The following is a 16,545-nucleotide window of genomic DNA, read 5'->3' on the forward strand; positions in this document are numbered from 1 at the left end:
GAAGGGACCCACAAAAACCACGGCAGTTCAGGCACTGTGTCGTCCAAATGCTTTTTGAACTCTGTCAGGCTGCTTGGTGCTGTGACCACTTCCCTGGGGAGCCTGTTCCAGTGCCCAGCCGTCCTCTGGGTGAAGAACCCTTCCCTAATATCCATCCTAAACCTTCCTGACACAGATTCAAGCCATTCCCTCAGGTCCTGTCATTGGCACCACAGAGCAGAGATCAGTGCCTGCCTCTCCTCTTCCCCTCCAGAGGAAGGTGTAACTGCAATGAGGTCTCCCCTCAGTCTCCTCCAAGCTGGGCAAGCCAGGTGACCTCAGCCACTCCTTGCATGGCTTCCCCTCAAGGACCATCTTCATTGCCCTCTTTGGGATGCTCTCTAATAGATTTATATCCTTTTTATATTGTGGCACCCTGAACTGCCCCCAGCCCTCGAGGTGAGGCTGCCCCAGAGCACAGCAGAGTGGGACAATCCCCTCCCTTGCCTGGCTGGCCATGCTGTGCCTGATGCCCCCCAGGACATGGTTGGCCCTCCTGGCTGCCAGGGCACTGCTGACTCATGTTCCCCTCTCTGTGGTTCTGTTTTCCAGCCTCTCATTCCCCAGTCTATCCATACAACTGGGTGTGTCCTGTCCCAGATGCAGAATCTGGCACTTCCCTTGTTAAACTTCATGGGCTGGTGATCACCCAGCTTTCCAATTTGTCAAGGTCGGTCTGCAGGGCCTCTCTGCCCTTGAGGGAGTCAGCAGCTCTTCCCAGTTTTGTGTCATCAGGAGACTTACTAAGCATACCTTTGAGTCTTGCATCCAAGTAATTTGTGAAGATGTTGACCTGGCCTTAAAATGGAGCCCTGTGGAAGCCCACTGGTGGGTGGTTGCCAGCCTGGTGTGACCCCATGTCCTGTAAGCCTTGGTGTCTGACCTGTGAGCCTGTTGCTTACCCATTGTGCTGTATATTTCTCTAGCTATGTGCTGGATATTTTGTCCAGGAGAGCACTGGGAGTAACAGTGTTGAAAGTTTTCCTGATAGCCCAAAAAGTTTATATTAACTGATTTCCCTTGAAGTGATGTCAGTAGATCTGTTATGCTTGTCCTTGTGTCAGGGTTGTGTCCCAAACTATTGGAATGGGGGACATAATCCCCAGGTGGAGCTGATGCCCCTCTGCAGGGTCAGTGTGGCTTGCAATCTGTATTTTTAGCAGTGAACTGATTATTCCACATATCACGGGAGCAAAGGGTGATTAATAACCATGATAACCTGAAAGTGTTGTTGCTGGTTTTTTTGCTTGCCTCAAACCTGGCTTGTGGGTTCAGTTTGGTGGTTTTGGGTTTTTTTTTTTTTTGTTGTTTTTTTTGAGAAGTGAAGGAAGCAAAATAGTCAAAAGCTATATTTTATACTATTTATTGTCATTTGAAGTTTCTTCAGAGTTGTGTATGAATTTTTCTGTCTCTGGATGCTAATTAAAAAAACCCCAAACTTAGGGCAGGCTTTTTTTTTTTTTAATTGAGAAGGAGTGTATGGGACAGGCATGTCTTTCTAGGACTTCTGCATCCGGTCTTGGAAGTCTCTGTAAGAGAGCAGGGACTGTCTGCTGGCTGGTGGTCAGTAACAGAAGCATTTAGGTGTACAAGATTCATGCACTATAAACCCCAGGTATTTTGCTTGAGGAGTGGGTACACAAAGAGTGTAGCAGTGGTGAGTGGATGGGTCACCTGAATTTGTGTGCCTGGGAAGTGGCTGGTACAGAGCCTGTGTCAGTATGGAACCTCACAGTGCTGTGATGCATGTGCAGCATGAGGGGTTTTGGGAGGCATCTTTGGCATGGCACGTGGGGAAGTTTGCTGTTTTTTGGCAGCCATGAGATTTTGATCTTCAGCATTGCCCCCTGGATGCAGCCACGGTGAGGCCAGCAGCGTTCCAAGGTCAGATGCTTTCCAGTGAAGATGTGCTCACCCTCTCCTGAGTTCCCAGCCAGTGCCTTCACACAGGCCTGAGCTGAGCAGCCCTGTGTGTGTGAACCTCTGTTTCCATTCCATGTGTCTGGAAATAAGGCACTGTGTGTGCTGGCAAGCCCTGAGTGTTGCTTGGACACTGGGAAAGCACAGCCCCCTCCAGGACCCTTGGTGTGAGCCTTCCTTCAAAGGCCGGCTGGCGCAGAGCGGCTTAGCGAGATGTCACTGTAATTGAGCTGCTCGCTGGCTTCTTTTAAAAATTGCCTTTTACTGTGTGACTTCTCATAAAATGCTTCTATAATCCCTCTTGGTGCAGAATTAAGTTTTGCATAATTGCCTATGCACTTGATCTTGAGGCGTTTTTATAGGGCGCTGAGGTAAAGTACTGAGCTACCCTGTCTGCGCACACCAAGGAAGCAGCTGCTCTGGGATCACCAAAAGCTCAAACAGATCTTCCAGTATTATTTTGCAGCAGTCTGCACAGCTCTTTTTCTCGGTGTAGCTGTCTGCACTGGCTTCATATCTCTGCTTACATGATCTGCTTGTCAGTGCCTAACCAGAAGCATTCCTCCTGCTGTCTTCCCCAGGGCATTTCTCAGTTCAGTTGTAAATCAGCTGAGTAATGGTGCGTTCAGCCCACTCTTTCTGAGCAAAGATCCAATTGATTTGAGCTCATGAAAGGGAATAGTAAACCAGAAAGTGCCAAGGGAATTTTATCTGCACTGCATTCACTTTATTAAAACGTGGAGAGCAAAATATCAGAGGGGGAGAGGGAAGCTGCACACTGCATCCGTCCTCGGGGAGTCTTGTGGAGCACATCCACATTGGCTGAGCATAAATCACAGAAATCACAGAAATCACTCCCGTTGCCTTCAGCATCCTTCTCCCAGTTCATCTGAGGTAACGCTTCGACCCACACAGGGTATTAGAGCCCCTGGCCAATAATATCACTAAACAAGGAAGAGAAGAGCCAAAGTGTCTCAGGAGTGAGAAATTATTCAGTAGCTTCTGCAGTGTTCCTTCTGTGGATGCAATCTGTGGATGGTGTTTATCACCCCTGGAGGCCTGTGTCCATCCATCTCCTCCAGGCCAGCAGGTACATCCCTGGGCTGGAAGTGAGGGTTTTCAGTGAGGGGGGGAGTTTCTTGCAGTCATTGCAGGATATTGATGTCCATGTAGTGCTCCTCTTTGCATCCTGCATGCTTGTCTACAGCTTGACCCACTTGCTAACTGAAATATGGGAAAGGAAGATGGTGCTGAATGTCTACAGCCCCTGTGGCGGCTGTGAAGAGCTGGGGGTGAGCTTTTAGTTGCTTACATTGTCATGGTCTAATCTTTAGGTAGTCCCACCTCTCACTGCAGCTGGGCACTGGGGAGTAGGTTCCTCAGTCTAAGGGATGTCACCCTGGCAGTCCTGCTTTGGGAAGCTGAACCAGCTGCTTGAGCCTTTCCCATACAGACCCTGGAGCTGCCAGGGGAAACTCTGGGCCCTTTGTGTGGACAACATCCAGCTGTGGTCTCAGTAGCACTCTGCCTCACAGTAAGCAATCCCAAGCCCATGGGAAATGCCATCTGACTCCAGCTGGAAAGCTCTCTAAGTGTTTATTGCTGATGCTTAGGGGCCCTCTGAGCAGTTGATTGGAAAACCAACTCTTCTGGTTTTACTGAAGCCTTATTGTTGGTTTTGAGATTTATTTTCCTCCTGCTCCACATGTTGCTCTGTGCTAGCAGCTTCAGCATTGCTGATAACTGGAGCTGCTTCCTTGCTCCCCAGCCTGCGGCCATCCCTCCAGCTCACTGCTGCTCAGTGGCACTTGATCATGGCCCCAGCCCTTGGGAGTGGCAGGAGAGGGGGCAGCCAGACACCCTGTAGTTTTCTGTGCTCATCTTGACCAGACTTCAGCAAAAACACCCTTGCTGGGCTCTTAAGACATGAAGCACTGCCTTTTTTCAGGTATAGATTCCAGCACTTGCTCTTGTTAAACCTTGTGTGGTTGGCCATCTCCCCAATTGGTTGAGGTCTCTCTGCAGCACCTCTCTGCCCTTGAAGGAGTCAACAGCTCTTCTCAGTTTGGTGCTGTCCCCAAACTTCCTTTGAGTTCTGTGTCCATGTTATAATGAAGGTGTTGAAGAGACCTGGGCTGAGGATGGAGCCCTGCAGAACCCCTCGAGTGACTGGACTCTGGGCTGATGTTAACAGTTCTCTAGGACTCTCTTGTGCCTGGCCTGTGAGCTTCTTGTGCTTCAGTTTCTGCCCTGTTTCCTCTTGTCCTGTTGGTTGGCACCTCTGAGAAGAGCCCAGCTCCATCATCTTGATTGTCATGAAGACCCAGGATTAGGAGGCCACTGAGCTTTGCTGCAGCTGCTTTTGCCCTCTCCTGCTCTGCACTGCTTCTCTATTGTGCCATGTAATTCACTCCCTGACTCTCCATCCTGCAGTCACAGTCCCAGCTCAGAAGTGTGATTACAGCTGCAGCATTGCTGTGTGCTTGCCTTTTGTTTGCCACAATACAGCTCTCCTTGGGCAGAGCAGAAAGGAAAGCTGTAATAATGATGCAGGGACAGAGGGGAAGATCTGACGTGCCTTTCCAGCCCATTTGCTGTGTATTTCATCTCGGGTGGGGACTCTCATTAACCAGTCCCTCAGCAGAAGCAACCCATACCTAAAGGTTAATTTCCACAGCAGTTGTTGCTGGGTTGTTTGATGGTGGGTAATTTCTGCCCTCAAAAGATTCTTTTACTCCTACTAAGTATTTAATGAGATTAAATTGCAACTTCTCTGAGCCCTTGTGGCAGAAGTGTGTATGTGTGGCAGGTGGCCACCAAAGCTTTGTATGGACTTAACAGAAAGGCACTTGGGGAGCAGAGTGAAAACCCTTTCATAATGAGGGGGAAAAATAGTGGCAATGTTTGAAAGCTTCCTAGGTGTTAATAAAAGGTAGTGCTTTTTCAGTTACACAGAATGATAAATACAATGGGCTTTTGCAGGAATCGGTCTGTAGGACACAAATTATTGTAACTTGACTTTGATGTACACAGGATGCACCTTTTAAGGCCTGAAGCAAGGTGACCTTTTAAATGAGGTGAGTGTGTGCTGAGTTTTCCAGTTGACATCATGGCGCTGGGCCCCGTTCTGCCCTTGCAGTGTATTTATAATCTTTAATTATAAATCATCTACTGATGGTGGGGTGAAGGTATTTTTCTTGGAGAAGCTAGTCCTAAGGCAGCAGCGATCCAGTGAGACCATCTAAGGCAGATAGGGCTGTTTCTGTTCTGCATAGGTGATGTTGGGGTGGCTTTGACGCTGCAGGGTGTCTGTGTTTGATGGCAGTGGGGCAGGAGGTGGGTGCACGTGGCCTTGGCTGGGTGATAGATGTGTGTGGTAGGGAGGTCTGTGCTCTGCTGTGCACAGTCTTGCAGACTCATGGTCATACAGCCAGTGAAGTGCAGCATGAGTTGAGCCCACAGTGCTGTCTGTTCCTTTACCCTCTAACACATTTTCTCCAGGCTGCTAAAGCTGATGACATCTAGCACTGAATACAGCTAAACATATTTGACAGGGAACTGAAAAGCTTCCCTGTGGCTGTTCCAAAAGTTCTGTGTCAACGTGTTTTTCTTGCCTTTTTTTGTTTGTTTGTTTGTTTATTTGTGAAACTCCTTGCTCTTGACTTCAGATTCTGGGCAGTTCATGGACCTCTTATTAGGTGGTTTCTGCAGTTACCCAGAATCCAAAAGTTCGAATGTGTGAAATTCAACAAACACTGGGTGAAATATCCCCCTGACAAAATGGTTGAGAGAGAGATGAGAGCCACTGGATGCTTTTCATGCAGCCCTGTAGAATGAAGAGGTGAAAGGTGGGGCGCAGGCAGGGGTCAGTATCCCAGGGAGTCACACTGGTGGTGAGGTTGTGGCGTGTCAAGCTGGCAGAACCAGAATGGAGCCCAAATTGTGTTTTACAGTCTTGATACAAAGGCTTTTTTGTGCTCTCAATTTCCCAGCAGCTGTCTGGCAGCCGTGCTGTGCAGGCAGGGGAGGAAGGCTGGTCACAATAACATCCCAGGATATCTCAGCTGTGTGGTGGCTCTTGTTTCACTGCTGTTAAATACCTCCTTTTTGGGCATGAGGTGTGGAGAAGAGGGCATGCTGGCGATCCCCAGAGCAGAATCCTGGACAAAGCAGGTTCCTGCAGCTTCAGTGGGAGCTGATCCCACTCCTCCATCTGTCAGGATGCCCCGACACTATCCTGGCAGTGCTGCTTTTTGGGCTGGTGTATTTTGTAGTGGCAGTACCATGACCAGCTGACTCAGGGGATGGCTCCAAGGTTACAGCAGGTGCCTCTGGCTGGAGTAACCCCAGGCTGGAGCGTTTGCTACAGCCTTTTCTGGTCATCCCTCCTCCATCCCCCAGGCGTGGGTGGGGGCCTCAGCTGCAGAGGGAAGGGCACCTGCTGTCCCAGGGGCCAGGTGCCAGCACGTGGAGCCAGGGTGAGTTTCAGCTGTCCCAGGATTAGCAGCAGGGAGCTGCCTGCAACGTAGGTGCTGACGCAAAGCTGCTTGTGCGAGGGATTCTCAGCCTGTCCTTTCCCTGGCACGGGCCAGCAGCCTCCTTAGGAGGTGACCTGCACGTAGCTCCCCTCTGAGATCACACACTACACTGGCACAGAGCTTGGTCCTGGCCTCTGCACGTGGTGCCTTTGAAATGGGCAGTCAGTGATTCCAGGGACAGGGTTTGCTTTTTAAGAGCATTGTTTCTGACCCTGCCTCTCTGCTTATCTAATTAATTACTCATCTTGGACCTTTCCTTTGGTTCCTCTCAGCAATGTGTTACAAGGGTAACGTGCTAAAACACTCTGTGTGAGGAGTGCAATGGCGAAGGCCAGTTTACAGAAGGAAAGTCAGACTGTTACCTCGGCAAGGAATAAATCCAAATTTCTTGGTACTATTTGAATCCACGAGAAAATGAGGCTCAGTAAACTAAGTTGTATCAAACCCTCAAGAAAGGGAGGTAAACACTTTTCCCTTTGGAAGTGTGGGAGTTTGATGTGGGTATCAAATGGGGAGCTTCCACAGATCTAGGGAGGGTGGTGTGTCTCTGGGTGTGCTGACCTGAACAGTGTTGTGGTTTTTATCTTTTCCCTAAGCGTGATTAAAAGCAATTTATTTTCCAAGCAGTGAAATAGGCTTTGGCAGCATTGGCTGTATCTGGGCACAGAGATGAATGTGAGATGAATGTATTCTCACACAGTGAGAACAAGTTTGTGTTTACAGGAAAGTCCTTTGCCCTGGCAGTTAGAAACCCCAAACCTGCTGAAGCTGTCTCACAGGTGTAATTGTACCTGCCGCTTTCCCAGCACCGTTATTGCCTTGATGCAGTGCACCGCAGCTACTTAACAAACGGGCAGCCCTCCGTGGAACGATTCCCCATCAGCTTTAAAACCCACTTCTCAGGGAACTATTTTCATCACGTGGTGCTTGGGATTTACTGCAACGGCCGCTACGGCTCGCTGGGCATGAGCAGGCGATCGGATCTGATGGACAAACCTCTCACGTACCGAACTCTGAGCGACCTCATCTTCGAATTTGAAGACTCCTATAAAAAGTACTTGCATTCAGTGAAAAAAGTCAAAATCGGGTTGTACGTCCCGCACGAGCCGCACAGCTTCCAGCCCATCGAGTGGAAACAGCTGGTCCTCAACGTGTCCAAAATGATGCGCACAGAAGTCAGAAAGGAGCTGGAGAAGTTTGCCAGGGATATGAGGATGAAGGTAGGTCCGTGCTCAGGAGGCAGCTGTGCCTTGTCCCATCCTGCATCCTTGTCCAACTTGTCCCTTGCTGTGTGTCAGCCTGAGATCATGCAAGTATCAGATGTGCTGGGGGGGTGGTGTGCTTGCATTTATCTTGGTGCTGCTTCCCAGCATTTTTAGTGTGCTTTCAAGCCCTTACAGCTATTTAGTTGAAGGATCTCCCCTCTAGCCTGGGAAAAACTTGAACCCATACTCGTCCCTGGCTATCAGGGAGCTGTTTGCCCAGTTTGCTTTCAATGACTCCAGAAGAAGGTGATTGGGAAGAATCGGCATGGCTGGTGCTGGAACTGCTGGGAAGAGTGGCCCGGTTGCTTGTAGGGGTGGTCTGTGTTTTCCACCTGAGCTGCAGGAGGTGCCATGGGGCATCAGTGTCAGTGGTTGCCTCTCCTTGCAGGACATGCCAGGGGGCTGATGTCTACTACTCTCAGCTAAATCACAGAGTAGGTTATGTGGGACAGGCGAGTAAAGCGACTCTCTGACAGGCTTCCCTGCTGGCTGGTTGGACTGAAGAGCTCATTTGGAAACAACGGGGAGACAAGGCAGGCTGCCAGGGGCCTGCAGGGTTTGGCTGCCCTTGGGGATGAGGGGTGTCCCTGACCGTGCCTCTGAGCCTGGCATGGGCTGTTTGTGGTCGTGGTGGAAGCAGATTTGGTGCCTGTCCAGCTGGCTGCCAGCAGCGAGAGCAGAGCAGGTGTGTTGCTAAGTAAGGGTCTGGCTCTTGTGCAGAGGTATGTGGCATCGTGTCCAAGTTATTCTGGGTTCTCGTCCCCTTCTCTGCTAAAGGACGGCTCCTACGTGGCAGCCACGTGCCTTTTTGGCTGAGGCACCTGCCCCTTGCCCTGACCTTGGAGTGAGCCTTGCCAGTGGCATTGTAGCCCTGATGTTCTGCTGCCATCTCTCCTCCCCTGCCAAGGAGTTTTGAGGGCCACCTTGTACCATGCTTAAGCATATGGCCTTGATTACTGAGGTAATTAAGTTTGGGTTTTTTCCTTCTTCTCTATTCATGTGCTTTTAATACTGTCCAGAGAGCAAACAGCTGAAGTAGGCTCAAGTTCAAGAAGTCCACATGGGTGGATAACTTACTGAATTTTCTACTTGCTTTTGATAGAGGGACCAGGTCTTTGTGTGCACTGAGCTGTGACACTGGGTCTTGTCCTGGTGAGTGCCTCAGGGCCAGGACCACAGCCCTGAACCCTTGAAGGCTGAAGGCCCTGCATCTGATCTTTCCCTTGAGTTCCATTGTGAGTGGGCTGAGTTTGGAGGATCAGGTCTTTAAAGCTGTCCAGAGTGTGAATGTAATGCTGATGGCCCTCTGATGCTGGAGGGCCTGGAGGATGGGGGCAAGTTGGAGACCTACTGAAAAGGCTCACTGTCAGAGTTCAGCTGCCAGCCTGAGAGATGGTCACCTCTGTTTGTTGAGAGAAAAGCTGGAGAGGGTGATTTGGCTGCCTGAGTTTCTTTTCAGCTGAGGCTCAAAGCCATTTTTCTTATCTCTTGCTGTTGCCAGCTCTGAAGAAAGCCGTGGATGAGACAGTATTCAGCTGGGAACTGAACTGGTGACACCAACCAATTCTTGCAGGGGGCCCCTGAACAGCTATCACATGATAACAGCTTTGAGTTCCTCTTAACCTGGGCAGGGTTTGAATAAGCCCCAAGGGACTGAAGGCTCTTTGTGTGCCATCCCTGCTACTGTATGAGGCCCTTTATTTTAAATTTTTATTTGCAGTGAATCATTGCCTTTATTGAAGTCCACTTCCTTCCCTCCCCCATCTCTCACAGATTCTGAAACCCTCAAGTGCCCATTCTCCGATGAAGGAGAGACCCCGGGGTAAGTCGCTGTCCCCCCGCCGGAGGCAGGGCAGCCCTCAGAGACGAGCCTGCAGGAGAGATAAATCGTGAGTATTCCTGCCACCATCCTGCTGGGCCACAGGGGGAGGCTGCTGGTGTTATTTTGCTGTACACAACTTCTGTGCTCGCTGGCACACACAGGAAAACTGCACCAGGTGCCTTTGGTAGCAGAGACGCTCCAGAAGCTGCTGGCACTGCTGATGTCCTGGCATTGCTGTGCTTCCTGCTGCCTGATGGCCCATTTGTGCAGGGTCCTTGCACTGTGCAGCTTACAGAGACAGGGGAAAAGTAAACTTGTCTTTCCAAAGTGACAACATCACGTGAATTGTATTCTTTGATTTTAATCAGCTTAAAAAAACCCCAGGCCACTTTCCATGTGTGTCGTAGCTGAGAGTTGTTCTTCAGCTGTGTGGGGAAGGATGGATGCAATACCTCTAAATGGATAAAACTGTGCTTCCAGATCCACAGGCCTTCTACAGCCACTGGCAATTCAGACTCCCCTACCTTAGATGTGGAAGAGCTGAGTTCTAGCTGTAGTGCTCCATGCCAGGAAGCTGACAACTGTGAAAGCCTATACGTAACCCAGATTAGTCACATATTTATGATCATTGCTTTTTAAATAGGCTCCCAGACTACTGTCTCAGCACTTATTTATTTATTTTAAAGCACCTAACAAAGACATTAGACTAACCTTCTAAAGATAACTTCAAGATACATTAGCAGCAGATGATTTTGCAGCAAGCTTTTATTTTTACACGTTCATTCACACTCAATCCATGATGCTGTACTTTGGGCTTCGTCACTGAGAGCTCCTTGTTTAGTGCATAGATAATTATAGTTGTAATGGGCTCAGCTGCTTCAGGCTTCTTCACCTCTTAGATTCTCTTTGAGGAACAGTTTCATTTTTGAGTTTCTGATAGTGCTTCTGCAGTTGCTGGAGTGGATCAAGTATTTCTGGAGAGGAATGAGTGTCACTGGGCTTGGAGACTCTCCAGCTGAGGTGGTTTCCTGAAAAAGCTGCTGAGCATGTGGCTGCTCTGCAGTGACTGGTCTCTCCTCGGCAGCTTTGCTTTTCCAGGACAGAAAGACAGGGAGCATACAGGTGGCCTTGCAGTGGCTTCAGCACCTGTTACCTGCTCAGTGGTTCTGTTCTGTTGCTCTGCATCAGGAGCAAATTATATGTAAGTCTAAAATAAACCCCGGGTCACCCTGATAGAAGATGCAGGACCCAGACACAGTGTGATGAGCTGGGAGTCCTGAAGGGGGAATGGCATCCCCAGGTCAGGGATGAGCTGAATGACACACCCCAGCACATGCAGCGGTTGATATAAGGGGAGAAATACAAGAGGAGAAATGGGGTATTCTCTTCTCCATATTGATGGATCTCTGAGAACCTGATGGAGTGAGAGGCCTTTGTGTTACACACAGAATAGGAAAGAGTCAGGTTTGCTAGGCTTTAGGCTGGGATCCAAGCTCAAGAATGGCTGTGCTTATCAACACTGTTTTGTTTCTTTGTGGATCTCTTACTCACGTGCTGTAATTACAGCTTTCTTGAGCTTGCTGGGGAGGGGGAGAGAATTCTTTTGCTCCAGTATGAGCTGGCAGGGGCAGAATAACACATTCATTTGAAAGGCTTCACCTGCTGATGACAAGCTGTTATTACAGCCTGGGTTTTGTCAGCAGTAAAATTATATGGGCCTGCTGGGAGAAATCTCCCACTGAAGGATATGGAGTGTGAACTTGAGTATATTGGCTGGATTGTTTCTGAAGGACAAAGGATGAAACTGTGCTTAAGGATGGAAGGGGATTTCACAGCCACAAACGTTTAACTTCTCATCCTTGTCCCTTCAGCTTTATTAGGTAAATGTTAGTGGTGGCTGCCAGCAAGCCCAGGATAGCCTTTCAACCTGGAAATGCAGCTGCAAGGCAGATGGGGCACATTGGAGGACAGGTGGCAATGCAGTACCCAGTGCATGCCTGCCTAGGAGGCTGGTGTGTAGTCAAATTGCAGCTTGTTAACTGAGCTGTGCAGCAGTCCCTTGTGCTCTTAGCCCACAGCTGGTGTGATCCTGCATGAATACAGAGCATAGAGATAGGGCAGTGTCAATCTGTCTGGTGAGTCTGAAGCTTTACTGTGTCCACTTGCCCATCCTCTGAAGTCCCAAAGCAGAAGGGTGCAGCAAATTGCAGACCTGTGCTGGAACAGGCAGTGAAGCGTTTCATCCTCTCTAGGAGTTCTTGGAAGCTGGAGGGGTTTGGGAGAGTTGCTGTGAGTTTGGAAGGGAGTGTCATGGAGAAGTCTGGAGAATCTCTGCTCCTAAACATCAGCTCTCTAGATCTATTTCCTTTCAATTTCATGTTGAGCCTTAACATGCATGCTCTGTGACTGGCTGGCAACACTGGCCTTGTGTGCTTCCAGCCCAGTGTAGCTGCTGAAAGGAAAATTCTGCTAGTCTGTTTTACCAGGATGTGCAAGGGGGGCAGGATTTCATTAGGATGTGTAAAATCAGGTAGGTCCAGTGCAGAACAGCTCATGAATCCTGTGTGTCCAGCAGATGGGCACAGCTTGCTCACCTGCTCGTGGTCAGGGTGCTTTGGACAGGAGGTGTGGTCTGATGGGCCAGTAAAGCAGAGGCCTCTGGCCTCAGAGGGCATAAGGTCATTTGCCAGCCGAGGAGAATGGGATCTGTGGTGCCTCTGGTCCAAGTCTTGTCTTTTCCTGAAACTTACAGAGGACAGTCTGTTTGTGGCTAAAAGCAGAGAGTTGCGGATGGGTGGAAACGGGCATGTCACCATGGGTGTACAGTGACTCTCCATCCCTCCTGGATAATCAGAGAAGGTACTACCATCCAGGCATGCTTTAATTAAAACCATGTTGTGACCTTAACTGAAGGAGGGAGAAGAAGGTGTGAAGAGGATCCCTAAATTGGAGAGAAGGTGAAAGGAAGGACACTGGAAGTTTCATACACTGCATCTCTGGCTGGTCTCTGACTCCTACACAAGGTCTGAGGGATGCAGCTTGTAGCTTGTTTACTGGTTAGTCAAATCCCATCTGCTCTGAAGGAATAATGAAGAAAAATGCAAACTATCTTTCAGTGATTTCTTTTAATTGTGATCCCTTCCTGCAAGTGAGAGAGACCAGTGAAGACTTCTTCTCTTTTGTGAATTACTTAAATTGAGACCAAACACAAGGCATGGTGCAGGGCAGTACTGCAGTGAGGATGGTGAGGTTATTATGAGAGGTGCTTAGATAAATGGCAAAGCAACAGGTTTCATTCAATGTGCCACTAGGCAGAAGAGCATTAGATGCCTCAAATGCTGTGCAGATTCTCAGCAGAGATCTGGTGTTAGCATTTCTGCTCTTAAAAAGAAAAAAATAAAATCCTTATTGAATTGAGCAATTAAAAAATATTTCAGAGGCTTTGTTGCACACATGTATGTGTGAGCTATACACTCTCAGTTCTTGGGGCTGCAGCAGTACAGCTCTTCCCTGGTGTGTGTCCCAGCAGTGTGCCACAGGCAGGGCTGGGCTTTCACTGGTTTCCAGCCTGCCTGTGGCACTGCTGCCTCTCCTGGGGCCCTGCTGCCTGCCCTGAGCTGCTCCAGTGGGAATGGGCTGGCAGCCTGCAGCAGGGAGATAAGGGCCAGCCTGGCTGTGCAAACTCAGGGGTCACATCTGCTGCAGAGTGAGCAAAGAGTAATAAGCACACAGAGCTGGAAACCAGGGCTGAGGAGCTAAAAGCACTGAAGCTGTGATCAGCCTCCCATTGTACTGCTGGGGCTTTAGCTGTGTTTCTGCAGGGAAGCAGACGTGCTATGGAGTACTAGAGAAATGTGTGCTTTAAACAATGTCTGCCTTTAGAAAAGCAAACACATGGCTTAGTGTGAAAGCAGCCAAGAGCCTGCAATAAATTCTCAGATTAGACACTTCCAGACTATAAATCAGCTGGATAGTTTTGGCTTGACAACTTTGTTGCAGGAGCTTTTCCATTGCTTGCTAAAAAGAGACTGATAGCTCAAGGCTTCCTTTGGTTCAGGCTGTTGGAATACTTAAATGGCCTAACAGTATCCATGTGTGTGTGATTGCTCAGGTGAATGGTATCAGAATGCTGGATGCCAGGAGGCTGAAGGGTGTCCACCCTGTGTTTTCTGTTTGGTGGGCTCCAGCCCTTCACACAGACCCAGACAGGAGGAGAGGCCAGGTAGGGGGAGAGCTAACACGCAATGGCCATGTGAGAGGCCCTCCTGTTTGCTCTCAGCTGTTTTGGCTTTGTTCTAAAAGCTGGAGTCCTGCTCCGGGGTGGATGACAGGTGGGGTGTGTCTAGTCTTAGCTACTCATTTAGGGCCTCTCTCAAATCAGGAGGAGGGGGTGCTTCAGGCTCACATCCTAAATCCCAGGCACAGTTTGTCAGAGGCAACACAGTAGCTCCTGTAGCAGATTTACCAGGATTGTGTTTAAGATGACAACATTAGCTCTATCCACTGTCCTGTGAGGCAGGCTTTTCCCCGTGGCTGCTGAGCTCTCCGCAGCTGCACGGCTGTGCGGGATCGCTGGTCAGCAGCGCCCTCTTCCCTCCCCTGTGCGCAGGCCTGCGGTGCTGGACAAGAAGGGAGACCTGGCTACACTCAACGAGGTGGGCTACCAGCTGCGCATCTGACACGCCGTGCCTCGGGCTCCAGAGGGCCTCCCGCTGCTGCCGCTGCACTTTACCTGCACTCCCTTGGAAGGAAAAAGGAATGGGATCGGTTTTTAACTTATGTACTCTCACAATAAAGGCTTGACCTAGAAAATAGGGGGTAATTGGTTTTGGTGGCGGTATTTATTTCAATTTATAGAAAAGGCATCAGTGAAGAGAACCTAAAATTAGATTTGCCAGGATATGAGATTTTTTTTTCTCTCCCATCATGTAGCAGGTGACTTCAGTGGTGTGAGTTTCTTCAAATATAATTTCCCTGTACAAGTGTTAATTGAACTTGGCCTTGTGCTGGGTGGTTGCATTGAAGTAACTAACAAATCATATTCTTAGTATTAAGATGTGCTGGGGTGCAGTGCAATTTAAAAAAATCATATTCACTATTAATCTTTAATTCAGCAATAAAAGCAAGCAGTGAAGAAGTGGCATAAGTTTTTAAAGTATCAGTATTACCTCACTAGACTTAATAGATATGCAAAAGTGTCAGTATTATTGTTTTCTAACCGATTTGTACTGTTTCCCAGCATTACTGGGAGTATTAAAACAGCACTGGATGTTTTACTGCCACCTGTATTATTGTTTTCTGCGTGTTGCCGAAAGATGTTAAGTAATAGTAATATGCAACTGTATTCTTAACACTGACATCTTGTTAGGCAAGATACAAGGTTGGAAGTTTTTTAAATGATGATAATTGATGAATAATGAATTTTTAAACTTTCATAATTTTTTTTATACTTTTGTCACAAGCTTTTAGTCTTTCTGAACTACACCGCTGAAGCACAAAACATAGAGATTGCTGTTTTGTAGAGAGAAGTCAGCTTTTTCTCATATATGTAGTACCTGAAATAATGGAAAAACTGTGGGAATTGCTAACCTGAGTCTATGTGCTTTTCTCTCCACATTTATGTGCAAATTTGAACCTTGTCTTTGAATGGCTGAGCAGTCACTGATGGTGATGCCTTGACACTTTGTATTAAATCAGGCATGGCAGCCTGAAGTTAAACCTTCTGCCGTGCTGTGCAGGGAGTTTTCCTGCATGTGTTGTAACAACAACTGCTTAGTCAGACTTGAATAAGGAAGTATGACTGAAATAGATGAAAATCAAGCTTGTCTTCTTCCTCCCTGCTCAGTTGTATTGTTGTAAGACTTGGCTAAGGACCTGTGATGGACAGCAGTGTTCTCAAGTGATGCAGTAAGACTCACTGGGGTCCACCATTCGACTTAGTGAAGTTCTCTGGAAGCATTTGAGTGCTGCATTCCTGGAAATGTTTCATTAGGTGCCTAAATATAAACTGGATTATTGTACATGTCCAGCCTCTACCCTTTGTGCTGTGCTCATAGATGATGCTGCCATGGGCCTGGTGTACCTCCCCTCCTGGGCACTTACTTTTTTGGGATCTCGATGAAGATGGATGCTGTTACAGACTGACAGTAATGCTTATTCAAATGGAATGATGTAAGCTCCTAGGACACTTCCATCAGCCAGAAAATGAATGATTATAGAAGGAAATAATTGCTTGTTCACAGACCTCATTGCTCAAAAAACTGAATTTCACCTGCCTAGGACAGGAAGAAAAAGCCAAGACCCAGCAACCTTCTACAGCCAATGAAAGGCTTTCTACTAATTAAGACTTCAAAAGCTCTAGAAAGGAAACTTTTTAAAAGTGACACCTCTTTATCCCAGTTTAACATATCAATATCAGGAAGGCCTTTCCCATCCCTCTTTCTCTAAACTTTTCCACTCCTGTGTTCCCAGTAGGGATTTTTTTGGTTAAGGAGTGAAGCTGAAGAGAGGGAAATACTCTTTTGGTAGAAATTCTTGTGTAATTTGGTATCAGCTGCAGAGGTTTGGTTTCAAACTTCATGCTGCCCAGTGTCTTGTGACCTAAATAATTTTTTTAATGACTTCTCTTGAAGAAGATGATGTGGAAAAACTTTTGATCAGCTGTATCCTATAGCACAATGTTACCTGATATGTTGCAAATTTTTTCTATGAAACCAAGGTTTACTTCAGCTCAAATAATGGTTGTATATAGTTTCTACCCTTGTCCAGCACACTTTATTTTCTCTTAAATGATACTGAAGCTTTTTAATGCTGTAGAGGTGTGTTGACAAATTGCTTTTGGTCCTTGTTTAAAGTTCTGCTGAAATATTCTCTTGAAACTTGCTTATGATGGCATTTGTCTTAAGTGTGGTTCAAGTGACAGCAAAGTGGTCAAATAGTATAGAAAAACATGCATGACTTT

General features: G+C 47.9%; 1 protein-coding gene across 1 annotated transcript in view; it reads left to right on the plus strand.

Annotated features, from left to right (window-relative positions):
- Positions 1–14,442, plus strand: part of VASH2 (vasohibin 2) — a gene marked incomplete at its 5' end in the record, with an annotated part of 32,230 nt that extends 17,788 nt beyond the window's left edge. Inside the window, 3 exons of the mRNA XM_084202744.1 lie at positions 7,336–7,717; positions 9,536–9,651; positions 14,194–14,442. Coding sequence (XP_084058870.1) covers positions 7,336–7,717; positions 9,536–9,651; positions 14,194–14,263 — 568 coding nt within the window. The 3' untranslated portion in view covers positions 14,264–14,442. The remainder of the gene's footprint in view (positions 1–7,335; positions 7,718–9,535; positions 9,652–14,193) is intronic.
- Between the last annotated feature and the right edge of the window lie 2,103 nt (positions 14,443–16,545).

This window comes from Fringilla coelebs (assembly GCF_963513975.1).
Source record: "Fringilla coelebs genome assembly, chromosome: 3".
NCBI lineage: Eukaryota > Metazoa > Chordata > Aves > Passeriformes > Fringillidae > Fringilla > Fringilla coelebs.